This window comes from Lepidochelys kempii, chromosome 25, assembly GCF_965140265.1.
Source record: "Lepidochelys kempii isolate rLepKem1 chromosome 25, rLepKem1.hap2, whole genome shotgun sequence".
In the NCBI taxonomy this organism is placed as follows: domain Eukaryota; kingdom Metazoa; phylum Chordata; order Testudines; family Cheloniidae; genus Lepidochelys; species Lepidochelys kempii.
Window position 1 is genome coordinate 5,246,310 of NC_133280.1, and position 27,746 is coordinate 5,274,055.

Sequence of the window (27,746 nt, forward strand, 5' to 3'; positions counted from 1 at the left end):
CCCTCCCCCCACCCAATTCCCATCTCTGTACTGTTGCTGGGTAGTTAAGGGTTAAATGGAAGAGCAGCTTGGAGACCCCCTCCCCCCATCTGGAGCATGCCGAGCTGGGTGGTTGAGAGAGGAATGTGCTCCTCTCTGAGGCTGCCTGTCCAGTCCCTGGGAGGACAGAGCCTACACAATACATCTGCTGTGCAACAATTCTCAGAAGCTTTAGAAGAGACGCTAGCCGGCCCGCCAGGCAGGTTAGAAACTCAGCACAAACCAAATCAACAGTAACAACTGTTCCCAGAGTTCGAGAGAGACTGAGCAGTGCAGATACCAGCCGCTTGGTTCCTTGATGCTCAATTACAACAGAATTTTGGTGTCTATCCTCTATCAACCAGGCCCGGAGAGTTTCAGCAAATGGTCTCCTCCTGTGGGCTGCTATCTGATCTGAACCCACCCTCCCCGTCAACACTTCCAGGCTAGAGAGGCCTCCTCTAGATTGCAACACCATCCCTCCCACCCCCTTTCTGTTACTCTATAACCATCCTCTTCCCCCCTCTCCCGCCCCCCAATAAAACCTCAACAAAATCATAACATTAAAAAGCAAGGTCTGGCATCTGTCCCATTTTTATTTTAGCAGCTTCAGTGGTAAATTAAATCCACTCTGGCACAGCCAAACAGCACAGCTGTTTCAGCAAAGGAAACATCCTCAGTTCAGAGAAGAGGAAATTATGACAAATTTGTGTAAAATTAAAACAAGGGTTTTATAAAAGAAGCTGCCCAGCCAACAGCCACTCAATTGAATGCAGTGGTCGGACTGTTTACGCTGTAGAGCACTGGAGTGGTGACTCGATGTTCACACAGGGTAGCATTAGCAACGCAGGATTGAGCTGAGGGACTCACTTCTTCCCCAAAGAGTTAACTGAGGGGGCTGATGGCAAGAAGCTAGATAACCTGACTATTACTGAACTTAGCTCCAGCTAGATGGCCTCCCCACATACAGAAGGATGTCAACAGGTCTCCCCCCAAACTAGCATATGCTACGGCCCTGATTCCGCTGTAAAATCCACATGTGAGCCAAGCACAGCCCCCCTGAGATTCATGGTGCAGGGATCTTCCTGTAAGAATTGCATTTCAGGATTGAGGCCTATATTAAGCTGGTTAGACAGATGCATGCTAGCTTTGTTTTCCAGATAGCAAGCTAAACACAGCACACTGACACTGCAGCATGGGCTAGCCACCTGCATACTAGCCCACCTGGCTCCTGGGTCTGGACTTGGGTGGCTAGCCCATGCTGCAGTGTTCACACTGCTATTTTCAGCACGCTAGCTCCAACAGAGCTAGCACTTGTCAGTCAACACAGGTGGGGAGGCGTATTCCCAGTTGTAGCAGACAGACAGACTTTGAGCAACCTGACTCCCATCTGTCGTGTGTGGTTCACTCTCTCCCTCCCCAGGGAAAAACTGTGCATGCAGTCTCCCCCCCCCCCCATTATAAGAGCAAGTTGCCCCTTTCTCTTGAAAGTTAGCCAATTATGCTGCTCTATTTTTTAGGCATTTAAAAAACCATGAGTTTCACAATGGGACTTACTGAGCCAACCCTGGGTAAACGGAAGACAGGAATGCAATGGGAAAACAGAGAAGAGCACTCAGAATTTAGGTTGAGATTTCCCAAGAGTCCCAAGAGATCTGCATACCGAACCCCACACTAATTTTAATGGGAACTGGGTGCATAAACCCTTCGGCAGCTTTTCTACACAGTGTTACCCCACTTTAGTTAAAGGAGTCACTTTAAATCATTTTAATTAAACCAGTGTAAAAGGCTGTGTGGGCATTTAAAGCACCACAAAGAGGCTTTATATCAATTTAACTTGAGTCTGTTAGAAGCAGGTTTAAGCTAAACAGAAATAAGCTACTCAAACTAAAATAAGAGTCTACATAGGGTTTTGTATCAGTTTAGTTACACAGGTTTAAAAACTGATGTGGTGTAATTTGTGTGTATAGGCAGGGCCTTAAACTCAACACTTCTGATTAAACCTCACACACAAAACTGAAGCCACAAAACAAGAGCCACTGGCTGAGATTTGAAAAGCAGCCTCACATTTAATTTTTATGGTAGATGAGTATCTAAATCCCCCAGTTTACTTTGAAAAACCTCGGTCCTTATTTTTAAGCTCTTTTCCCCCCAAATTCATTCCGTTTTTAAAAAAATTAAAGCATTTTTATTGATTATTATGATTGTTACCTGATTTAGTCCTGGCATCCCTGTATCTCTGCTGAACGTTGAGTAGGGAGCTCTTTCACCGCTCTTCCCTAAAGGTGAAGGAAAAAAAACAGCATTTTGTATAAATTTACAGAAGGAGCTGAACACACCTACAAAGCTGCATACACTCACTCAGAGCCTTCGCTATTTGGGCGCAAAGCCCATCTTTAAATTTTGGCTTCTCTTGCCCTTCATCAGGATGTCAACTGAAGCAGATAATAGTTTGCTGCAAAAACAGGAGATCTTTTACCTTCAAGAACAGCAGGGCTCAGTTGGTCCTTTTAAAAAAAATTGCAGTGATGTAGGGAACCGCTCGTGGCCATGGAAACTGACAGTTTCAGAATAGAGGGCGAAAAAAAACAAAACCACCCCTCCAGACAAACTAAAAAAAGTCATCCAAATTTGGTGGAACCAGGGAACCAGGGAAAAAACCAAAAGCTAAGCATGACTGACTAACATAATCTGCACGTATTTGTCCAAACAGCAGCAAAAATCATTTTGGTACGCTATCAGTGCAAGGATTTAATGCTGAATTCAAACTCAGACGGAGGGGAGCGGGGCATTATTTTTTCCCCTTGGATATTAAAACCTCCAGAAATTGGGACTGTTTTTAAGTGGCAAGTATTTATCTGAGAATTTTGACCTCCCATTCAAACCTGAGGAACTCAGGCATTCACAACTTCCATGCCTTGGGAGGAAATCCAGGACCTTTCCTAACACTGAAGGAGCCTGTTTGAAATGAAAAGCCTCTCTCTCTAGCTGATGATCACCAAGGGGATATGCCCTGGTAAAAAGGTTACAACCACCCTCCCACCACTACCAAGTAACACTGGCAGCCTGCCTCGGGGCGAGCAATTAAAAATACAGCTGGCTAGGAAACGGGGTGTTTCTCCCCTTCCCTGCAGAAAATTGTGTGTTTTCAGTGAAAAATTGAAGATAGAAATATTTCGGTTCTGAAATGCTGCTGCAGCACTGCATGGGCTGGGCTCACTGGTCTGGTCGCTGCTGTCCCAGCTCATCAGTGTCCTCTCTTGTCGAGGGGAGGTGCTACAGTATGGCAGTTTTATGGCCACGATGCTGGCCAGGGAGTTTGGCCCCTAGAGAACGGGAGCATGAGGCATCTGAAATGTAACTCCCACCAGGCAATAAGACTAATTGTGAGGCTCTAACCACATGGAGCTCCAGCCATGGGCAGTTAGAAGGAACTGCAGGGGGTTGGGGCAGCACGACCTCCAACAGCCAGGGGAGGGGCCACGAGGCATGAGCGCCCCCCCGTGGGTACTGCTAGGCAAAAGTGTCTGGCTCCCGCACACTGGGCACGCACTGATCGAAGTGGAATATGTGTCTACATCGACTCAAAGAAGAATTTTGCGTTTTCCTGTGTTTGTTTTTTAAACAAACAGCTGAAGTTTTCCATGGAAAACTGACTTTTTCCTTTAATTGAAAATCAGCTCTGACGGAAAGTTTTCAACCAGCCATAACTACGATGTGTTACGAGTGCCCCAAGGGAGCGGGGGAGAGCGAGTGTCCCGCAAGCCAAAACAAGCTCACCAGCACTGTATCCCCTGGGTCTACACAACTCAAGAGGCAGCGTCAGCAGGGAATTGCTGAACACATTAAATTCTATAGGTAGTCGTCATTCAGCCAAATCTCCCCTTTCCACTAAGAGAACTCTCAAACTCTTCGGCAAACCCCCAACATTTCTGCTTACCAGGACATGCCCAATCTAGTTAGCAAACAGAAAAGCTCTGTTAGGATGCAGGCTGACACGTGAAGTGGTGGTAGCTGGCCTCGCTGTAGCCTGGTGGGGAGTTAACATGATTAAAGACACATCCTTTCCCCCAGTTAACAGGATCTCTCTGTTGGGAGCAAACAGGGTGAGGAAGAGAACTCTCCCAATCTGGTTTTTCTCTTAAGGTGGGCAGAAGCAAATGTGTGTGTTCAGATGCTTCTCGAGACAGGCAGGTGTGAGGACCAAGGAGGATGGTGCTTGGTTTTGAAAAGCCAGAAGGTGGCTTATATGGCATTCTTCTTTTATCTGGAACCCCACAGGTGCTTTTGGTGTGCTCCCACCTCAGACAGCATCAGACTGACTGCATGAAACTTGAACCCACCCACATGCAGAAAAGGTCTGGGGGGCTAGGAACAACACCACCCACCCAGCAAAAAAGACTCATCATGCCACTTCCAGCAGAGACAGCATTTAACTTGTTCACTGCATTCTTCTCTGCAGGCCCTCGCCCCTGCATTGTGACAGCATGTTCTCACTTCTTCCAAAACAAGAGTCTGAGCCGCAGGTGTATTCAATGCACCTCACTTACAGTTAAGGATGGTAAAATACTCCAGCCCATGTTACTATTTTGTTCCACAGCCTTAAATGTTAAGTAAACAAAGGTCAAAATGTCACAGGGTGGATCTCTTAAACGACCTAATTTTTAAAAGAGCTTAACAGCTATATTTGCTACAGATCCTGAAACTTTACAGAAATAACTCAACAGGTTGTGTCAGGCAGATCATGCTTAGTCCTAAATCGGAGGGAAACCAGGGTAATTCCAGAACGCTTTATCTGGTAAGCAACTGACAAGCTTCCCCCGCTGCAAATATATTGCTGTTTACATGTATCACTTTGTTGGTTAAGTGACTTTTAAAGCATCGTTGGCAAGTATCAGGTAGCGCAACCATCTTAAGGCAACAAACAGCATTAAAATCAAGTGTGCGAATGCTCACAATGCAAAGCAAAAATGAAATTATTGCGCACCGGATTAAAACGGCAAATCTCTTTTTCAAACAATGTTACATTTCTGTCTGACACTCTCCCAAGTGTCAGAATATGCACATGCAGGTTCATACAGTAGGGCTGAAATTTCCACACTTTTAAAATCTTGCACTAAGAATCACTTGCTCCTGTCCAGCAGCTAACTCAGATAATAAATACAGAGTATGGCTAGGTACTAGCAATCTATTTTACACCATCAACAGAGAGGCATTTGGCAGGACAATGGTGCTCTGAAAAAACAACAGACAGGTCAGCTTCAATTCAGGCTTTCCTGGCTTTTGTGGATTCAAGTGACTCTCACTGTTTGAAAACAACTTTGGTGGTTGAAAACACTTCCTTTTTCAGCGAGACAAAAAAATTAAGTAACAACCCTCTTGGGAAGCACAAGAGATTGTAGAGTCTAATGCTGTCAGCAATTAAGGCAATAGATCTGATTCACAGGGTTGGGGGGAAGAGATGAGTATGTTTGACAGAATCTTCCTGATTTTAACAAATATCTAGATTTTTGAAATTCACCTACTGTTCTATTGATGAGTTGTACAGAAAAAGCCAACATTTCCATGGGGATCACAAAAACAGTGTATTGTTTCTTCTCTGGGCAATCGGTTCCCCCTCTCCTCAAGAACCAGGCTGAGTGCCCACAAAAAAACTCACCTCAACAAAAACGAGGACTAAAGTACGTTTCAGTGGAGTACAGTTTATACCCTCAATCCCTACTCCCACCTCCTCCCAAAAAATTACACTTGGTTACAAAAATTCAGACAGTCCCAAATGTTAAGAACCCTTGAAAAATACAGGAGATGCAGGAAACAGATCCCCTACATACTTTATTTTGAATTTTTCACATTTTTGCAAATTTTAGGAAGCAAAATTGAGATTGGGTGGGCAACGTAAACTGGATAGGGTTGCACTGAGAAAAGACGGATCAGTTGGAAGTGGGAACTGGATGCCTCAAATCTTTCCAGCCATCTTAACTTCGGGGGTGGAGGACGTTTGAAGTTTCAGGATTTTTTTTAAATGGTGCAATTCTTCTGGGGGCGACTCCCCTAAAGCTCAGCTGCCAAAGTCACTCTCTCTTTAAAAAGAAGCTATACATTTCTGTTTTCTGAAGGAAGGCCAAAAGTTTGAATCAGGCTGCTACATAAGGCCAGGGGAGCCCTGCTCTGACAGATCGTACGGGATTCAAAACTACAGAGTTCCACTTCTGCAGACTTGGACAGGTCCAAAGAGCGAGCGAGCATGCGTAGAGGAAGAAAGAGATAGGGGGACAACACTTATGGGATAGCAGGTAGTGAAGAGAGAATTGGGAGACTTTTAGCCTCATGGAAAGGTTTTAAGTGCTTAATGTTTTATACCTGGGAATGTCAACTGTTCAAAGTTCTTAACATGGCGAAGGCTTGTGGTTTCCCCATCCTTTATTTCTCCTCCAGCTCCCTGCACTCCCCGTCCACATTTCTGTTGGACTCCTGTATACGCACATGCTCACACAAGTCTGCCAGAGAGGGTCTGCAGTATGTTATTTTCACCTGTTTATAATAAGCAATTTCTCAATTGATTTCCTCCCCTCAAACTTGGCACGCTCTTCGCCGAAGGGCTACATACACAGAATCATAGAATATCAGGGTTGGAAGGGACCTCAGGAGGTCAACTAGTCCAACCCCCTGCTCAAAGCAGGACCAATCCCCATCTAAATCATTCCAGCCAGGGCTTTGTCAAGCTGGACCTTAAAAACCTCTAAGGAAGGAGATCCCACCACCCTCCTAGTGAAAAAGTTTTTCCTAATATCCGACCTAGACCTCCCTCCCACTGCAACTTGAGACCATTACTCCTTGTTCTGTCATCTGCTACCCCTGAGAACAGTCTAGATCCATCCTCTTTGGAACCCCCTTTCAGGTTGTTGAAAGCAGCTATCAAATCCCCCCCTCATTTTTCTCTTCTGCAGACTAAACAATCCCAGTTCCCTCAGCCTCTCCTCATAAGTCATGTGTTCCAGTCCCCTAATCATTTTTGTTGCCCTCTCCTGGACTCTTTCCAATTTTTCCACATCCTTCTTGTAGTGTGGGGCCCAAAACTGGACACAGTACTCCAGATGAGGCCTCACCAATGTTGAATAGAGGGGAACGATCACGTCCCTCGATCTACTGGCAATACTCCTACTTATACAGCTCAAAATGCCGTTAGCCTTCTTGGCAACAAGGGCACACTGTTGACTCATATCCAGCTTCTCGTCCACTGTCACCCCAGGTCCTTTTCCGCAGAACTGCTGCCTAACCACTCGACTAGCCTACATGCCTAGTCTGAAATTAAAATGTAACATGGTATGCATCAGTGCTCAGGTAACTAGCTTTTCAAAGACACCTGCCAGACTGATTTCCATTCTCTGCTTGCAAATTCTCTCTTAAAAAAAAAGGCAACATTTGAATTCACTTCTGGACAAGGACAGAACAGGAAGCTTCATCCCAGATGGTCATTTATCCCGACATCAGCAAACCCTGAAAATAAGGGTTTACACTGAAAGTACCTTTCCAGGCATGTCACTAAGCAGGATGTTGAGCTATATCGTGCAGCAACTTTCACACCCACCCCTGGGCACGCACAGTATGTCACATACAACAATGCAAGCTGGACGGCCCGATTAAGCTAACATGCCAGTTCAGTGTTTCTGCCTCTGGACAAGCAAAGGAACAAGCCAAGAAAAGGCTATTTGCATTTTCTGTGGACTTGCAGATGAGCCTCCCTGGTGAAGTGCAGGTGCTTACAGCCAGGGAACATCCTGCAGTTCTGCCAGGCCCCTGGGAGTTCACACATGGATGCCCTCAAATCACCCAGCCCCAGAAGCAAGCAGCACTCCCTCTTTCACTCCCCACCGCCCCATATGTACTCCCCCATCCAATGAACTCAGCAACTCACAACCCCAAGCGCTGACGCAGCAAGTCTGAAGGAATTTAAAAAAAAAAAATTTCTGTTCCGACCTCAGTAATTCTATTAGAATTATTTCCTGCGGGGAGGGGAGGGAAAGCACAGGGAGCGATTAACAAAAAAATGTTAAAAAAAAGGGGAGTCATCACACCCCCACGTCCATGGGCAGATTAAAACCATTGTCCAGGAAGAACGCAATTCACAATAGCTCACAATGCACACCCGATTAGAAACACTTCTCTGAAAAGAAGATAATTACTAGAAATAATTACTAGAAAGAAATCTGTTATGGCTTATCAGTTTCCCTGCTGTTTAAACAATTTCCCCCACACCCCCCCTTCACTGAGGGTGAATGGTGAACAGAGCAACTGATTTCAAAGATTGCTTATTAAAAAGCTCTTCCCCCTCCATCCCCCGCCTTCTGGATTAGCGGGTTCAAGAACAAGAAGGGCCCTACCAGTCTGGGATTCACACCCCGCCCCTGCCCCACAAAGGTCTGTAAATGGCAAAGGGAGAGGACTGGGCTGTGATTCCTTTTAAAGGACTGAAGGCCCCAATATTGGTCTTGTGCCATGTGTTTCTTCTTTCTGATGGCCCAAAAGGGGTTTTCTTCCCGGACTTCCTCCCCTATCCCTTTTACACACATTAGCGATTCAGGCCTTTCTATACATGTAGCTATTTACAGGACGCTGGAAACTCAGAAAAGTGTGGAAGGGGCGAGGTGATTTTGTACAGCCAGTTTAACATGCACATTGCTCCTTTCAATGACAGTGTAAGAGTATTCATCTGTGCATGCCCTTGGATGATCAAGAAGCCCTCTAGAAAACGAGGAAAGACCAGACACATCAGGAATGTTATATCTGAAATGCTGCACCGATCAAATGACATGCAAATCCCTCTTTTGGAGCTATTATTTATTTGTGTTATAACACCGAAAGGCCTCACAAAGCACGGTCCCCTACTGTGCCAGTCACCATACGTACGCACAGCGAGAGTCCCTGTCCCGGAGAGCTTACATTCTTAAGCAGACAAGACAGACAGCTCAAACGTGGGAGGGGAAACAGAAGCTCACACAGACAGGGAAGAGATGTGCCAGAGATCACACAGCAGGTCACAGAGTTGGGAACAGAACCCCAGCCTCCTGATTCCCAGTCCAGTGCCCCGTATCCACTCTAGACCACCAGTGCTAAAGCAGAACACATTTGATTAGCATGCAGAAAACTCTTCACATTAGCCCAATAGGATTAAAGACTTTAGACTCAGACTTTAAGGGTCAGAGGGGATCATTTAGTCTAACCTCCTGCACATCGTGGGCCACTGAACCTCATCCCCGCCTGTAACTGACCCCGAACCGCTGGCTGAATTACCAAGTCCTGAAATCTTGATTTAAAGACTTCAAGATACAGAGAATCCACCACTTACTCAAGTTCAAACCAGCAGGTGACCCGGTCCCCACGCTGCAGAGGAAGCTCCACTGAGCTGTTACAGATGAATCAGAGAATCTCAGAGTTGGAAGGGACCTCAGGAGGTCATCTAGTCCAACCCCCTGCTCAAAGCAGGGCCAATCCCCAACTAAATCATCCCAGCCAGGGCTTTGTCAAGCCTGACCTTAAAAACCTCAAAGGAAGGAGATTCCACCACCTCCCTAGGTAACGCATTCCAGTGTTTCACCACCCTCCTAGTGAAAAAGTTTTTCCTAATATCCAATCTAAACCTCCCCCACTGCAACTTGAGACCATTACTCCTCGTTCTGTCATCTGCTACCACTGAGAACAGTCTAGATCCATCCTCTTTGGAACCCCCTTTCAGGTAGCTGAAAGCAGCTATCAAAACCCCCCCTTTTTTCTCTTCCACAGACTAAACAATTCCAGTTCCCTCAGTCTCTCCTCATAAGTCATGTGCCCCAGCCCCTTGACCATTTTTGTTGCGCTCCGCTGGACTCTTTCCAATTTTTCCACATCCTTCTTGTAGTGTGGGGCCCAAAACTGGACACAGAACTCCAGATGAGGCCTCAACAATGTCGAATAGAGGGGAACAATCACGTTCCTCGATCTGCTGGCAATGCCCCTACATATACATCCCAAAATGCCATTGGCCTTCTTGGCAACAAGGGCACACTGTTGACTCATATCCAGCTTTTCAACCACTGTAACCCCTCGATCCTTTTCTGCAGAACTGCTGCCAAGCAGCATCACTTGATCACTACCCGTTGAGCCCAACAATCTAGCCAACTTTCTATCCACCTTATCGTCCATTCATCCAGCCCATACTACTTTAACTTGCTGGCAAGAATACTGTGGGAGACGATGTCAAAAGCTTTGCTAAAGTCAAGGAACAACACGTCCACTGCTTTCCCCTCATCCACAGAGCCAATTATCTCATCATAGAAGGCAATTAGATTAGTCAGGCATGACTTGCCCTTGGTGAATCCATGCTGACTGTTCCTGATCACTTTCCTCTCCTCTAAGTGCTTCAGAATTGATTCCTTGAGGACATGCTCCATGATTTTTCCAGGGACTGAGGTGAGGCTGACTGGCCTGTAGTTCCCAGGATCCTCCTCCTTCCCTTTTTAAAAGATGGGCACTACATCTTTTACGTCTTGGAAGGCAACACCCAGCGCTGGCAACTGCAAAGCTCACAAGTTTAGCACAAATCTTTACTGCTCTGCTTACAGCCAGTTTACAGAACGTGCTCTCCCCATCCTCCCCTTTTTGGAGGAATTATTATTAATTATGTGTGTGTTTCGGCAGCAGCTAGCGGGGCACGCCAAGCTCAGACGCTGCACATGCCCATTGCAAGACAGTCCCTGCCCCACACAGCTAACCATCTAAATAGACAATGGGTGGAAAGGGACACAGGCAGAGAGAGGGGAAGGTTATATGGCAGAACTGGGAATAGAACCCAGCTCCCCCTCATCCCCCAATCACTCAATCAGGCCAGGCTGCCCCTCAATGACAGAAATTACATCTATCTGGGTGACAAAGCTGGCAACAGTGAGTCTGGTAAAACTGGAGGTAAATGCTAGAGAGGCTCATCACCACTTTATCTTAGTAACAGGCGAAAAGTTATGCAAAGGTCCAAAGTTCTGAACTTCTCCTCAGATGAGGAAGCCACCAAGGCAACCGTTGGTGGGACAGAAAGGTACACAGACATTGCCACAATTCATGCTGGTGCAGAGAACAATGCCAACACCAGCTTTTATGCATGGTGTTTTCTGGCTTTGTAGAGACTTCAGCACAGCAACTCTTGGGACCTGGACTACTTCTGGATGATCAGGCACCAGGGAAAAGGCACCTAAAGATGCCACTGATCCGTTATTTGTGCCTCAAGTGCTTACAACACTCCAGACCCATTAGTAAGAAGTCCCATCTCTCAAACCTTTCAGGTATTAAATCTCTCATGTTTTACACCAATATTTCACACTACTCAAGAGCACATGGTAGAAGCAACACAATTCCTGGCAATGGCCAAACATCCTCCATCATGCAGTCCCTTAACAGCCAGGTTGTAAGGGTTACACTGATAGACCCAATGCTGTCTCAGGCCTGCCCAAACTGGGAAAAACATTAGCCGAGGAGCTCACGTTTTGTTGAACACAAGAGCTCTCTGGGCATCGTGATTGCCTGCATTAGCCTGGTCACACAGACAGCTCAGGGAACATGAAGCAATGGTAAGAAATGCACAAGACAGGTTCATTCAGTGTTCAGAAAGGGCACCCTTTGTCTTGGCCATCCTTCGTCTAGAGAAAGGGGACATGTGCTGTTGGGAAGTATACAGTGACACTCCAACAATCACACTCATTTGTCTGGATGTAACAGGCTAAGTTCCATCCATCGACATGGAGCCATTGCTTTCTGGAGCAGCTGCGATTCATGCAACCTTCCCCCCAAAACGTAGCTTCGTGTTGTAATGTCATGTTTTTCCAATGATGATTTTTCACAAAGCTATGTGATCTTCCTAACACGCACGTGCTGCACGATTTCTGTGAACCACCACTACTTCCTATTAACAGAGTGTCCATAACACAATCAAACCCTACTCGGTCAGCCTGTCCACTTCAGCCCTTGGTACTGGAACACATCAGTGGGAAAACTGGATTAACATGCCCTGATACGCTGTTGTGTAGCATCCACCTTCTTCCACCAAAATGGCCATTTCCTCCTGCAGTATCTGAACCTCTCTCTTCACATCCTGGCTCACCTAGAACAGTTTGTCAGCAGCAGTCCCTGCAGGAGTCTCCGATGCAACCTGGTCCTGGGAGCAACTGAGATGCACGACACCAAGGATCCTAACAGCTTGAGCGGAGACTGGATTGCAGCTGTTGTCAGTGTTGCTGGAGCTGCAGAATGGAGTGCCACAAAACCCAATCCCTGACAGAAAAAACACCCCTTTCTGTAGCTGGTGTCCACTGTTGCTCCAAAACCGCACGACTTTCCAAGCTAGAATTAAACCAGTCTCCTTTAAGTTTAGGCACGAACTCATGGGACTCCACCACCTGCATCACAGGACACCCGATAGTCTGTCTGGAGCTGGTTCCTGGGAGGAAGCTGCCATCCAGGTCTGCAGGATGGGCAAATCCTCCACTATTCCAAAGGAGGTGATCACTGCTACACCCATCTTCATGAAGATGCCACCATGGATCATTCGGCCAACGTAGGTGCACGAATCAAAGGAATTTTCGGGATCACTGGGCTATGCAGCCCAAATATTGACAGAGCTCATGAAGTTTCCTGAAGCTCAAGCTGATGGGGTTCTCAAGCGCTGAATTCCTACAAGCTTGTAAGCCTGCCTAACGCCTTCTGTGTCAAGGTGCCTCTTGCCTCTCCACCATTTTTCTTTGGGGCAGGTAGAAAACGGAGCAGCAACGAAGGATGGTTTTATTTATTTATTTTTAAAAGCAGCAGGGCTTGACTGCATTCCATCGCTAACACACGCAGAACCGTTGGTCCCACTGTCAGATGCTTCAGTAAACAAGTTTGAAGCCTGTGGGGCAGCGATCTGCAGTTTGGGAAACCGCACACACCCAGGGAACAATTGCAGAGGGAGTTACCACTTCTTGCATCCTCTTGCCCATGGCAGTGGGGCTGCCCTATACCTTATGCCATGCAAACTGACAGCTGCCCGCTGCTCAAACTCCACAATTCCTCAGGGTTCTCAGAAACCAGAATTCGGAAGATGTTCCCCCTACCCATCCCACCCAGTCTTGGAATTTCTAGCCCAGAACTTGCTCCTGTTGAAAGGAGAGTCTCTTTTAGAGCCCTCTGGCATTCCTGGAGGAAATAAAAAGATGGTAAGACTTTGGAATGGATTTAAACTGCACTCTTGGAAAAAGAGATTGGAAGATGGCCAATTGGGAGGGTGATCTCACATCCTTCTCTGCTCTCTCCCCACATTGCTTGTATCATCCTATCTACACCCTTTCATCTTCTGCCTGTCCGTGTTGTTAGTAAAGCTGGTACATTTTTCATTCTAAACTCTCTCCTCCCCACCCCAACCCCCATCCATTAAAAAAAAAAAAAAGTATCTTTTTTCAAACTGGAAACTTTTCCAAAAAGCTCTGAGCTGTTTTTTAGTTTGCTGTGTTTTTGTTTTAAATTTTAATTTTTTTTTTAATTTTCTAGTTTGCCACTGAAGCCAGAATCTGGAAAATATAGATTTCAAAATTTCATTTTTTGTTTCTTCCACCTTCCCGCTGCTGAATGCAACAGAATAAAGGCTATCCAGGGCTACCCAAACACACATTTTCCATTTCTCTCTTTTTTGCCACTAACTTTTCAGAACTTTGAGTGTGTGTGGCGGAGGGAGGGTGGGGATTAAAAAGTGAAAAAACCCTGCCCTGGCCCAGCCACCCTCCAGCCTATCACATGCAGTGGCAAAAAGGAGGAACACAATTTTGAATTTTGGGGGAAAAGTAGTTCATGAATTACTTTTTTTAATCATTCCAGTTTGGGAATGAAAATGACTGAAGTTCCAGCTTTTTCCTCTCCCTTTCTAAACCAGTCCATTCCCTGCTGCCTCATTTCTGGTGTTGCAGCCTCTGCCTCCAGTCACAAGCCTCCTGGAAGATTAGATCTTTTTACTGTACTGGGAGACCTGGATCAAGTCACAGTCCCCAAGAATTTTGTAATGTGCAGCACTGACCTCTCATCGGGACCCACTAAGAGTTCGTAGGGCTCTGGGTGCTACGGACAGACATTCAGAGGTCCTTAAGTGCTAGCGACAGCTAAAGGAGACTCCCATCAATCCACGTAGCAGAGGCCCAAGTATCATGAAAGTATGCATGGGTATGCAGTGGAATTAGGGGAATATCTGATGTGCTAGCAAAAAACCTGGAGTTCTGTCTTTAACAGTAAGCCTATCTTTTGGGCAAAAGATCTCATAGCTGCAGACATCTGGGGCTGAAACCTTTTTGTTCTTCCTCAAGGCAGCAGCTCCTGTTCACCTGCTCCATGAGAAATCTTAGGAATTATGCCACTTTTAGCCAGTGGCAACTCTTGGAGCCACGTTTGGCTCTTGGACATAAAGAGTTTTCTTCCCCCAAACCTGAAGGATTTCACGCGGACTTCTCTGTTGTCATTAAGAAACTCTACCTCTGCTTTTATTACAACCTCCAGGTCAGAAAGCAAGGAGCCACCTCCTCTGATCCAACCAGGAAATAGCTCGCTCAGAGGTGCTCTTCATTTCCTCCTCTGGATGGGACCCCGGAGACTTAACTTGGAAATTCCCCTTTTGACCACAGTGGGGAAATAAACATCTAGAGATGGACTATCTGGAGAGTCAGTCTCTGGTGACCTGGATCTGACAGCTTCCCTCTTCCACCACATACAGAGCAGGAGGAGGAAATTGGCCAACATTTGCTTCCTAGATCTATTAAGTCCTTCTCTTCCTCTTTCTCCCTCGCTCTGGAGAAGGAGGAACCACCGTTTTTAGCAGGGATTTTCTTTTAAAGAATACAGCTCCCCCTCGCCTTTCACTGCCAGTAATAGCCTTCCTCCCCCACTTCCAGACTCACCTCAGCAAACACACTGGCCACGTTAACAAGAGGGTTTTAACCACTGCTGCTAAGGGAAAGGAGGGGACATCTAACCTGGATTCCTTGCCTAATGTAATTAGAAGCTCTCTAAGCCCTTCAGGATGGATATTTTCTGCTCTTAATCCCCCAAGTCTGTAGAGGTAAGGGGGTAAGTTGTCACGCATCCTTCTTGCGCCCAGTTGTGCGCAAATCACCATCTCTGGGGAAAGAGGGGATGTGAGCAGGAGCAAGCAGGAGCAAGGCACTTAAAGAGGCCTGGTCCCCTTGCTGCTGCCTGACCCAGACAGTCAGAGAAGCACGAGGAGAAGAACTGGGCTCTCTGCAGGTCCTCAGCAGAATTCAGTGATTATCTTGGCTCCTCTGGAGACAGCAGGAGACAGAGTGCGGGGACCTCACGTGCCAAATAGGGATGGAGGACCAAGTTAGAGGAGTGCAGAGCACTTGACACACAGGCGAGACTGGCTAACCCCCCATCATCTCCACTATCTGGTAGCCGCAGTGTGAAGGAACACCCTGAAGGTCACACCTGCCAAACAGGACCTCTGTGGAAAAAAGCTCCTTAAAAACAAAACAAACTTCCCTTCCAGGAATGCACATAGCAACATTTGGGGGGGAAGAAAGAACGAGGAGAAGAACATCAAGGTTGGATATCAACGCCTCTCGGTCAACCAGAGGGGCCAGCGTTGAGCAAAAATGTACATGGCACTTCCTTCTTTCCAGGCTGTTTGAGCATCCTGCACTCTGGACAGGGTGTCAAGAGAGATGGGGAACGAAACCAGGCTCTCCCACACACCAATACTACTAGGTCGCACTACAGCACTCGTGCAAAGCACGAGACCCCAGGCTGGTCACTTCAAGCGCAGAGTGGAAACGGGTGAGAAAGGAAGGCCTTTTGAGCCATGGTGCAGGTTAGGAAAAATGTCACAAAGTGGCATGGGGGGCAGGAGGGCAGAAAACAGCTACCAGCTCTCATATGCAGTCAAATCATCATCTAATGTAGATTTACAGCCCCAGGTGTGTGCTGTAAATGGGGTTATGTTCCTGGCTCTTTGATCTTGGGCAAATCCCTTCTCCTCTCTTGGATGGTTTCCCCTCCTATCCTCTCTGTCTGGGCTATTTAGATTGTAAGCTCTTCAGGGCAGAGACTCTATGTTTCTATGCAGCACCCAGCACAACAGGGCCCTGATCTCTGCTGGGGACTCTAGATGCTACTGTGATAGATCAAAAAAATACCACCACCATGTAAAATACAAAGGCCCTTGTGCATCCATAAAACAATGACAGAGCTCCTAGAGAGCAACTCATTCGGCCGCAGGTTTGACAACAGCAACTTTTGGTGATGTTTGGGTGGATTATTATGGTCTGTGCAAACACTCTGGATTAACCACTTCATTGGGTTTTTTAATTCACCTGCATTACGTAGGATGACAACCTTGCTCAGAGGTACAGCACGCAGCACTTACCTACTAGTCCAGCTCCCAGGAATGGTGATGAAGATATGCTGTTGTGAGATGATAGGTCCCTGTGTTCTCCATAATGGGCGCCTTCACCATAGCCCTGCTAATGTAACACAAAACAAGAATTGTACATGTGAGATTGAAAAAATAAAATAAACCATAACTTCTCAGTGACAATGGATGATGAGTGGAAAGTAGAGAACTCCCAGGGCAAGGCTTGCCGTTGGCCACTCCCCCAGCTAGCGTGGGTCTCAATCAAAAACAACTAGCCCCAGAGTCACATCAGTTGTGCCACCTGGAAGCTTGCTTGAGCAAAATCCAGATCCGATTATTTTTATGTAACTTGGGTTTAAATATAAAGAGGGACCCAAACCACAACATTTGGCTCTTGATTTCAAACTACTTCCCCCTTTGCCTCCAAAGACACACAGTTCAGAGGTGTCTGCACTTGGGAGTTTTAGACTGGTTCATCCTAGAAAGGGGACAGCAGTGATATGGGGATTCAAACTCCAGACCACAAGAGGATTCATTCCAGCATCCACCCCTAGCTATGGGTGAAGGAGGACAACAATAATGCACTGGCTTCTCCATCTCCCTTCTTCACACGTCTCAGCACCCGGGAACAGCAGGAAGCCCAGGAGTGCTTCCAAGGAAGTGAGCTGGTTTGGAGAAGAGCCGCAAGAACAGCTCCCTGAGGAGAAACAAAACACTCTTTCACGCTGGCAGCTCCCACCCAACTCGCCCCCGGCCTGAAGGACCTCGGCACTTGGCAGGCACCGTGTGAGCAATTCCTCCTGTTCCAAGGAGAAATGGGCCATAGCATCTACCCAGCCCACCCCTCCCCAAAGCCATAAGGGGCGAGGGTGGGGGGGAAGAGGGGAGGTCTATAAAAATGAGAAACGACATGGTGCCTGTTTCATCGCTGACCTAAGGGAAGGGAACGGTGCCATTGTGAAAACGAATCACATAAACCCATTAAAACATGAGCATCTGTCAAAAAAAACACCATTTCAATTAAGTTAATGTCTTTTCTCTCTTCCCCTCCTCGGGCCCCAGTTATATGCTGTCACAGCCTCAATTCCTTCCCTGCAAACACTTCCAATTCTCTTCCTCCCGCCTCCCATGGCTTTCCATTCCCTCCCTGAGAGCTCCGTGTCAATCTGTTGGACTGTAACCCTTGTAACCCGCTCTCTTACACAGGGACCTCCAATACCTCTGGGATGAGCACTCATCATGGGCATTGATAAAGCTGGGAGATGATACAGATGCTCAATGTGTTCTGGCAGCAGCAGGTTTAATGGGATGGCAGCAGATCCCACACCCAGAATGACCACAGAGTCTGGTTCCAGAGCCAGGCTACTCCAAGGTTCTGCAGGCTGGGGGTGTTCTGGTTGGACACCTGGCACCATCAACTGCCAATTCAAGCTGCTGTTTTAGGTGCCTTATTACTACATTCCAACTTCAGCCTCCCTCCTCCACCACTTGGAGAAAGCTGGAGTGCCAAATGCACACAAGGTACAATTGTAGTAATCCGTGCTAGATGCCTAGCTAAAAATGTTCAACTCAGAGCCAAGCTGATACTCCTGCTCTCCCCACTCAGCCATCAGGAACTACTGCTTTCCTCTAACTTAAAATGCAAGTCCATGCATGAGCGAGGAAGTGCAGGGTTGTCTGGACAAGCCAAGTCAACACTGATCCAGGTGCCATCTAAACTACACTATACTTTTCAACAAGGAGAAGGTTTGCAAGAAAGCTGCCACAACATTTGCTCGGGCCAGCAGGGCCTTACGGGCATGTTGTTGTCACAGTAATAAAGAGACAAACCTTCTCTCGACCAGCACCACTGCAGAATGACTGCAGAAATGACCTATCTGAGGGGATTAGCCGAGGATCTATCACTAGAACGACAAGAACAACGCTTGCAGGTTAAAGCTGACTGGGCACGAATACAAGCCGAGAAGCCACCATAAAGACCCTGTTTATTTTTGTTTAAGGTCCCTGTTTACGCTTCATCCTTACCCTTCCTTGGTCAAATGCAGAGCTGTTTTGATCTCCTGCACCCCAGGAACCCGATCCCGGCCTTTCATCCAAGCCTACCAAAAAACAGGGAGAACAAAGGTTACTTTGGCTTTATCAGCAAACCCCCAAAAGTGTCCTCTCAAAATTAACTCTTCCTTCCACAAACAAAACAATATTTTCATTAATAAACCATTTCCACTTATTGTGACCGACCCTCTCCCTGAACCTCCCCATTTCAGCTGAGAGCTGAAAGCTTATTTAGCAAGCTTCAAAGCAAGCCCTGCGGAGTTTGTATACATGTTCGAGAACCAGGGATGGGGGTGGGAGAGGGGGGGGAAGTGTTTTTTAACCTTTGCATGATTCAAGCAATAGCTTGTAAATCTGGTCTTCCTAGAGGGCAACATTTAAGAGGACTACACATTAAAAAACTTAACGCAGGTGCCCCCTTGCTGCCACATGGTCCAATTTATGTCAATGGGAAGAACTGTACATTAACTGAAATCTGTGCTTGAAACTGTTCGCTCACAGGGCCAAATTCTGCTCTGCTTTCTACTTCTGCAGATCTAGGAATAACTCTCCTGCCTTCAGCACAGTTAAGAGATTTGCACCAGCCTAAATGAGACCATCACTTGAGCTGTTGGTGTGCACTATCCTAGACACAACCTCACCCTCTGCATTTTCATGCCTGTTTGAGTGAAACTTTACTTTCACCCCAGAGGAGCATAAAACTGTGTCCCTGGCCCATGAGCAGCACCTGAGCACAAAAGATTTGGTCAGAACATTCTCTAGTCAAACTAAGCACGAGGATCCTTTGCAAATAGAATTAAGCCCCAAACCTCCCCCTCTGAATCCCTCTCCAAAAGACAAACGCCTAACATGACTTATTGGCGACTGTGTAGGTAATGAACTATGTCTCCACATAGGAAAGTTTTACCATTTATAGAGCAGGCACTGCCCACTCACGAGAGCACTTTTTCAGTTTTGCTATAAACCCTTCCAAGCGACAAACTAGTTTGAATCCAAGCTACCTATACTGGTATAACCCCACTGTGGGCATTCCTATTCCAGTGTAACTATAGTGGCTTAAATCCACACCTAAGGTTACACACAAAAAACTCCTTTCCTGTGGAGACAGGGCCTTTAACTGGTACCAATAGGCTTTATTGGCCATACAGGCCTAATGCTCCAGCGGTTAATGCCACCTATGGGCAATGCTAGGTATGATTTAAGGCTCACACTTCAAGAAACTACGCTGCTGAATGGGACTGTCGGTAAACCCAAAAATGCCACAAGAGACACAGGACAGAGGCCACTGTTCATCTAGATGGAGGCTTGTGTTGGTATACTTGGTTGAAAGATCACTGGTTAGTTTAGGAAAGCTGATCTCTTGGAGTGGGTGGGACTGTGGCTGGGGTTCCCATTCAGTTTTAAGATAGTCAGCTAACGCACAGGCTTTGAGAGTCAGCTAGATACAGAGATAAAATACCTCTGCCTTTGTCCAAAGGCTTGCATCCATGTTTAACAAGGCAGTACATATTCTATATGGTCCTGGATCAATTCAGAGTTTATGAACTTCACAACTGTAGGGCTAAGATTTTCAAAGTGGTCTAACAAACTTAGGTGCCCAAATTACACTGAATTTCAATGGGAGTTGGTACTGGGGTGGGAGGGAGAAGAGATTTTCACTAACAGATCTAGGAGCACCAGCCTCTTCGACTCTCAAAACAGTTGTGCTTCTAAACTCCCAGTTTCCTTTGAAAATCCCAGGTCTAGCTGTGTATACAATTTAAAATATATACACACACACACTACATACATAAAACTGCTCACAATGGGCAGCAGCTCACAAAAGCGTTTGGCAACCACGTTGTCCTTTCTGAATATACGTTTTTACATATAAAATACACATTTCTGACAAGGACACACTTCAAAACAATCGCACCCCCCACCCAACAGCCATTGCACCCAGACGGCAATGTTTTTCCACAAATCAGCTTTTTAGATTATCAAACAGACTCACTCTAACTCCAATTTCACTATTTCAAACCTTACACTTGACCCCCCCCCCCCGCAAAAAGTCGCCATTTAAAGAGATGTTGACATTAAAAATTCACATTCATCTCAAGCAGCTCCAAAACACTCCCCCACTCCCTCCCTCTGTGCAAGAGGCGAAAAATCCAGCTCAAGATTGTTTGCCTTCACAGCTCAGAGCTGCAGTACACATCACAGCCAGGCTGGAAAGGTGGCAACATACAATCTATAGCGAATGCGTCACAATAAACAGCAGCTCCCTAATCCACCGCTGATAGACACTTAAAAAACTGAAGGGGTGAGGGTGGAAAGGTTTTATATTGGAGGGGGAAAAGTCTAGTCTTGGCTGATCATCATACCACCCTTCTTCTCTGGCCTATGCCTGGAATATGCATCCCTGTGCGTTCAGATCATCTTCTGAGCATTACACAAAATCCTACATAGGACCAAGAGCCCTCGACACCTCATCAAGCTGGCATTTTGGAAGTCAGTTGCTTACGCCCTATAAAAATCCAGCAGTGCTTGGGGTAAGATTCTTACTACATTCAGATGTTCTCATCTCTTAGAACATGAGTTACAAGCCAGCTTAAAAACCAACCAACCTAAGGACTTGCATTGTTTTTCTTTATAAAATGAGATAGTTTATACCTTTCAGTCAGTGTCTCCATACATTAAACTGCAGAGCAAACAGGGGGTGTGTATTGGGATGGGGGTGGAAATGGGGTGGTGAAAATGTCTCGGTGGTTGCACCAATTTCATTTTAGCAAAGCTTATTATTATGGCAAACACGCCATATTTGTCTCCTCCGCTCCCTTTACTGTTCATTTAACCAGAAACTTCTTTCAAATTACATCCTTCTATTTCTGTGCCTTTGTGTTAATCATTTCCCCAGAGAATTGGTGTTTAATTGCTGTCTAATTTGCATAATTATGCATATTAATCTCTACACCTAATGAATATTCATAATTCTCATTTAGATTTTGTTTTCTAATCAAAAATTTCCAATGTGATTACTGTGCAGAGCAGGGATAAGCCTCTAATAATACCTTGGATACTAGGGAGAATTACTGCCAATTCTCCCACCTCCTACTTCCTAGAATAAACTTTTGCTTTGCTAATGTGTTTTTCTAAAGCAATTCATCTGCATACCCTGCAAACACCAATAGAAATCAGGAGACAGAAATGCTCGCTCTATTCATGTTGGTTTCAGGAGTATTTCCAAAGCATTTGGACAGCTTGGGTGAGGCCTGTGAGACGCCAGCCACCAACTTTGTCTCATTTCACCCACCTCAGCCTCTGCATGGAGGGGGAGGGGAAGACATGACAAAGGACAAAGCACTCGAGAACTGAATTGTGGGTAACAGCCAGTGTAAACAGTGCAGTCATGTCCACACACACAGCACTCCAGTTAGCTGTTCTAGCGGCACTGCCCCCTGGGTACTTATCCACCAGTTTACTAAAGAGCAGGCGCTTGTGAGAGTTTTCACAAGACCTTCTGGGAGCCCAGGGGGACTATGGGAGAAAGGGTCAAAGGCCCTTGGAAACTCAGGCCATTCCCTCAAAACCAAGTCCAGGATGAACAGTCAGAGCTCACTCTTTGGTCACAGTTTCTCTCAAGCATCTTAAGAGGCTGGGGAGGACGTACCAAGTAACATAGGGGGAGAGCCAAAGAATCAGAACAGCAGATACTGGAATTGATGGTGACTGTCAAGAGTGAAGAGGCTCAGGTCCCCTCCATTAAGTGTCACCATGAGCTACTTCCAAATAAAGTATGCTAGAGGAACCTTTAATACAGAGGTCAAAAGTGCACCATCAACTTTATTACACTTACAAATGGGCAACAAGCAACTAGGGCAAGATATCAGAACAAGAGAACCAGTCTGGGATTTAAGATCACAGGGTCATGTGATGCAAGCACTGGGCGGGTTCCTGTTTTCCTTGTGCAGCTCATGGGAAGGGCTGGAGCACTGTGGAAACGTGCAGGGGAAGGAGCAGATGAATATAGGGCAGTCCAATAAGAGCCCATACAACCCTGTATCATGGCACTGTACTTGCTGGGATAACAGCACTAGTAGCCCTTGTCCCCGTCCGGCATTCTCGAAGGATATCACAGTGGAGCCCCTGATTAGATCTGTATTAGGGTGGCACCGAGAGCCCCAAGGCCCAGCTGCGCTAGGCGCTGTACGAGCTCCCGCAGCCTCGTTTCTCTGATGCATTCCATCATTGATTCTCTGGCCTCCTGTTTGAATCAGTGGCTGCCAGCCCGCCCGCCTGCCCTGGCAGCACACTAGTGGAGCCAGCCAACACAGCTCACGGCAAAGGGCAATTCAAACGGGGATACGAACGCCGTCCACTGCTGAGAGCCATATTCGGTGTGTGCTTGTGGCATGTTACAGACCCGCCAGGGGGAATCCAAACAGCGCTTAGCAGGTCAGATTTCTCAATTGTAGACAAGGCCTTTAAAGGCTTTCAGATGAACCCCTAGGTGCAAGCAAAGGCTCTCCTCCTAGGATGAGAAGAGGGCCTGCCTTCCCACAACACCCATCTTGGGCCTTGCCCTTCCCCCCTCTTTTCTTTAGCCAACTCCGACTCCAGATAAAAAGCCTGTCCTTGCTCCAAAGCTGATTGCTCCTGTAACCCAGTCACACAGTGATGGTCAGATTTCAGTACAGCCAACAGTTAAGAGGAAACTGAAGAGTTCCTCCTCCAGCCATCAGTGTGCATGCATGCGGGTGGTTGCCGAGGAGTGTGAAGAGCTAATGGAGTTGAGGTTATTGCCCTTTAATACTACCAGTGAATAAAGCTTCACAGCTCTGGAATTGTTATTCTGGATTCCAGATAAAGCACACAAACAAAATGGCCTAAATACTTATGTGCGCACATCCATGTAAGTCAATGTGTGTATACTGCAAGCAGGGCTGGTTGTGTCGACCATTATTAAGTTTGCACAATACTTCCCACTGTAAGACCCTGTCTTCAGTTGATTACAACTTTGCCAACTTCAGGCTGAAATTTGACGTTCTGGGTGTCTGCCTCAGACGGATTATTATGGTGAAGAAATTTCAGCCAAAAAACGGGTTAGCAGTTGGAGAACAAGTCTGGGAAAAATAAGTTTTGCCCATTTTAAAAAAACCCAAAAAACCTCAGGTGATGTTTCCTTTGAACAGATCAAGTGCCCCCATTCTTTGGGGGCAGTGACTCGAAATTTGGTAAGGGTGTGGCCTGGTTGTCTTTTGCCATTCCTGTGAAAATCTGTCCAAATTTGGCCAAGTTATAAACTTCTGAAAAATCTCAGTTCATGCATGCTCTATCTGGAGACAAAGGCTATGTCTACGCTAGAGACCTTACAGCTGTGCCGCTGTAAGGTTGTTTGTATCGCCGCTCTGTGCCGACAGGAGAGCGCTCTCCTGCCAACACAGTGCTGTCCACTCTGCCACTTATGCTGGTGTAACAAATGTCGCTCGGGCGGGCGTTTTTCCTCACACCCCTGAGCGATATACGTTACGCCAACAAAAGTGGTAGCGTAGACATGGCCTAGGACTTTAGCAGCTAAAACCTCAGAAGATTATGTCCTCACTGAGCATGCACCAGTTTCTACGGCTCTTGTGGTGACCAGAGAGCACGTGCACCGTACCCACAGAGCAACTGAACGTGCTCCAACCCAGAGCTATGGGGCAAAGCTGGACTTGCCCTGTAACTGCCACTCTGGGCGGGGGGGAAGGCGCCAGAACTGACAGCAGGGAGCATAGCTCTCCTGTGCTCCCAGTGACCCCTCTGCTGGCACCCAGGCAGCAGACAGAAGGAAGCTGTCTGATTCGAATGCAGATGAGGAGATAAAAGGCAGACCAACGGGAAGAGAAAGGAGTAGACTGGGACATGGAGGCTGGTGAGACTGAGAATGGGTTGGAAGGAGGCAGAGGGTAGGCTGGCTAGGCAAGGAAGAAGGGACTGGTTGGATTAGGAGACTGGGATTTATTGCGGGGGGGTGGGGGAGGGAGAGAGAGGCAGAACAATAAGATCCGACTAAGAGCTTGTGAGGAGACTGGGACTGGCTGGACATGGACTAGGAGCCAGTGTGGGCAGGGACAGGGTGAAAGGAAGACAGATCTGACAAGGAACCGGTGTGCAAGAAGAGAACTAGGTCTGGGCAAAGAGACTGGACAAGGAATTAAGGAGTGGGGAGACTGTAGCAAAGACCAAGGGGAGGCGGGGGGGAAGAGAAGCTAGGAGAGGGGAATTGGGACTGGCTGGGCAAGGAGACGGGGATTGGGTGTGTGGAGATTGGGAGTCAGTGAACCCAGAGAAGGATTGACTGGGCAAGGAGACTGGATTAAGGAGCCAGGGGTAAGGAAGAGACAGGACTGGGACAGGTTCAAGGGGACAGAGTGAAAGAGTCTGTGCCCACTGGAGCACACTCCCATCCAAGGCCTGGAATGAAACCCAAGATTCCCAAGTCTCACCTTTCTTCTGCTTTCAGCAAACACCTGTGAAATCCACCAGTAAAGTGTGCCTCACCGTCAAGTGCTGGTCCACATAAAAGACAAACCTACTTCTGCTGTCAGGTGCCCCCTTAGATCAAGTGGGGGAGGTCTGTCCAATGGATCTAAAGGATTCAACCCTGCTGATGACCTATGCAGGCGTCAATAGGACACCAGAGAATAAACTTTGCTTTTTCAGTTTGCTTTTTGAAAAAAATACAGAAAACATCACACAAAATGCAGTTTAAAGAATATTATTCAGGTTGCAAAGTCCAGCAGTCAACTGCTCGGAAATGCCAGCGTTAGGTTGCCTGTGCAACATTAACTCAGCTCCCATTCGCACGTGCATTGTGGCATGGGTTTTAATTACATGATCACATACTATTTTTCCACAGGACCATCTTGTGCACTGAGCGAGGCAGGGGACTTGCTCCGGGGATGAACAAGAGGTGTGTGGTGAAGGGGGCTGCTGCAGAAGTTGGAAGGTATGTATGTAGTAGGGTGACCATATGTTCCGGTTTTTAAGTCGTGATTGGGGGAAGGAGCGCAAAACTGGCCATTTGTCTAATTTGCTCTTGCCAGCTGATCAAGTGGAGGAATGTTCGGTGGGGCTCAGGCAAGCGGTACTGTGGTGGGGCCCCCACAGATCAGCCCTGAGGGGGGAGGCAATGAGGCAACCCTCGGGGTGTCCCATTTTCACTCTGGGAAATATGGTCACTCTAGATGTAGTGAATGAGGCCGGGGATTTCAGAAAGAGAAGGGACGGTTTCACGGCTAATGCAGCTGAATTCTGCAGCCCTATGGAATTTGAGCCTATCCCTGCCACAAAATTCCTAAGTGAAGTTGGCCAAGTCACTTAAACCAAAGTTTTCAGAATGGTTACTAATAGCGTTCTTCATTTTCCAAGTGCCTGACTTGAGACCCCAGGGTCCAGTTTGCAGAAGTGCTGAGCGCTCACAGCTGCCACTGAAGACATACAGTACTCTGAAAACCCAGGCCCAGGTCTCTCAAATTGTACACCCAAAATCAGTGAATACTTTTGACCTTGATCTCTGTCCCTCAGCTCCCCTTACGTAAAATGGAGACAATACCCCACCTTCCCTTCATCTCACTGGTGTGTTGTAAAAATAAAAGTTCACATTTGTGAAGCACTCAGATACTATAGTGAGGAGCACCAGAGAAAAGCCCATGAAGAAATTAATAATTCTGTCTTCAGAGCAGGGTTTGGATCGCATGCAGTATATGAGGCCTGGGGCCACACATTGAACAATGAGGAAAAACAAAATATTAATAGCTACTCACTAAGTGAGCACTTTCCATTTTGTGCACTGAATGAAGCAGGGGTTTGTGAAGAAAATGTGATGGTGTCATTAAAGACTGAACCTTAAGGCATTTGCAGAAGGGGGTTAAATTAGGTCTGCAAAGGCAAATTTAATTCTGGCATTTCCTAACTTTGGGTGCTTGACTTCACAACCCGAATAACTTTCTTTCCACGTAGCTGTGTGCGTGCAATACTTATGCATACATATACATGCTCGCACGCAGCTGTTCTAAGCCAACTTTTAAAATAAAAACATTTAAACTAGCCAAGAGTAAGACACTTCCCAGTTCAGAAACAACAAAAAACAGGGACTGCCTCCCCCTCCATTAATACAGTTATTAAAATAAAAGAAACCCACAGATTAATTATGCATTTTAATAACCCTGATCATGAATATTCATAATGCATTTCTTGCTCATGTTCTAATTAAAACGTACTAATAGAATAAGATGTAGCTGTCAGACAGTAATTTTTTTTTATACACGATTTTTATGGTGGAGCTAAAAAGAGCTTATATACAACTACAGTTATAAGAGCTCAGCACTGATAAAAATACTTTGTCCAAGTTTAACCTCAGCAAAAAAGCTCCATCTGATAAGAGATACTATCAGACCTCTCCATTGTCTGTCTGCCCTCAACAAAAGGAGCCTAGGTCCCATAAATGGAAGACATTCCAAGGGACTTGATTCAGGGGAAGGGTTTACTTGCAAGTGAGAAAAGCAGTGAATTCGGAGACAAAGTGAATTCAGAGACAACGTTACCTTCAGACACACGCTTCCCCCCTCCCACCTTCCCCTTCTTTCTTCATTGCTTTGGGAAAACAGCAAAATTATATAGATCAACATTCTACTTAAATCCACAAGGAGATCTCTTCCCCACAAAACAAAAAACACACACCCCCCCAAACAAACCAAAACCGGTGATAATCAATCCCAATAACTTCCCACCTTCATAGCTTCAAAGCCATAGTTTCTTCTACCCTCAAATTTGAGAAGAAGGCACTCTGATCCTGCATACACCCCACCACAGAAGTATGCTGCAGGTTTTTCTGATTTGGCAATATGGAGGTAAAACAAGAGGTACTTTTTTTGACTAAACGCAGTACAAACAAGCAGTTTCAGAACATTTAGGACCAGCTTTTTTTTTTTTTTTTTTTAAAGTATTCAGGTACCTAGATGCTTTCAGAAATCCCACTAGGTCCCCTAAATACCTTTAAAAATCTGGTCTCTAGTGCCTGGAATAATTCCCAATGCAGAAAGATACTGTGATGATGGAAGCCACTTTAAACAAATAATTCTTAAATGAGTGAGTAAATTCAGTAAGAAGGATGCATGTTCTCTCCCCCCTTTACCACATTCCAGCTGCCACGTGCTAATTCCACACACAACTCAGAGACCCAAGTGCACTGGATTCCCAGAGACAGAAAATGCCCAGCAAAGGACTCATGTTCTTGCTTCAGGGAATG

General features: G+C 46.4%; 1 protein-coding gene across 10 annotated transcripts in view; it reads right to left on the reverse strand.

The window, feature by feature from the left end:
- Window positions 1-27,746, reverse strand: part of TCF3 (transcription factor 3) — a 126,670-nt gene that overhangs the window by 41,948 nt on the left and 56,976 nt on the right. For 8 of the 10 annotated variants that reach the window (XM_073323788.1, XM_073323787.1, XM_073323786.1 and 5 more), the window contains exons 4-6: window positions 18,452-18,525; window positions 16,439-16,535; window positions 2,230-2,297 (exon numbers count right to left, since the gene is read on the reverse strand). In XM_073323788.1, the coding sequence (XP_073179889.1) occupies window positions 2,230-2,297; window positions 16,439-16,535; window positions 18,452-18,525 (239 nt within the window). Of the gene's footprint in view, window positions 1-2,229; window positions 2,298-16,438; window positions 16,536-16,947; window positions 16,978-18,451; window positions 18,526-27,746 lie in introns of those variants that run through there. The other 2 variants (XM_073323783.1, XM_073323790.1) reach the window with 2 other exon arrangements.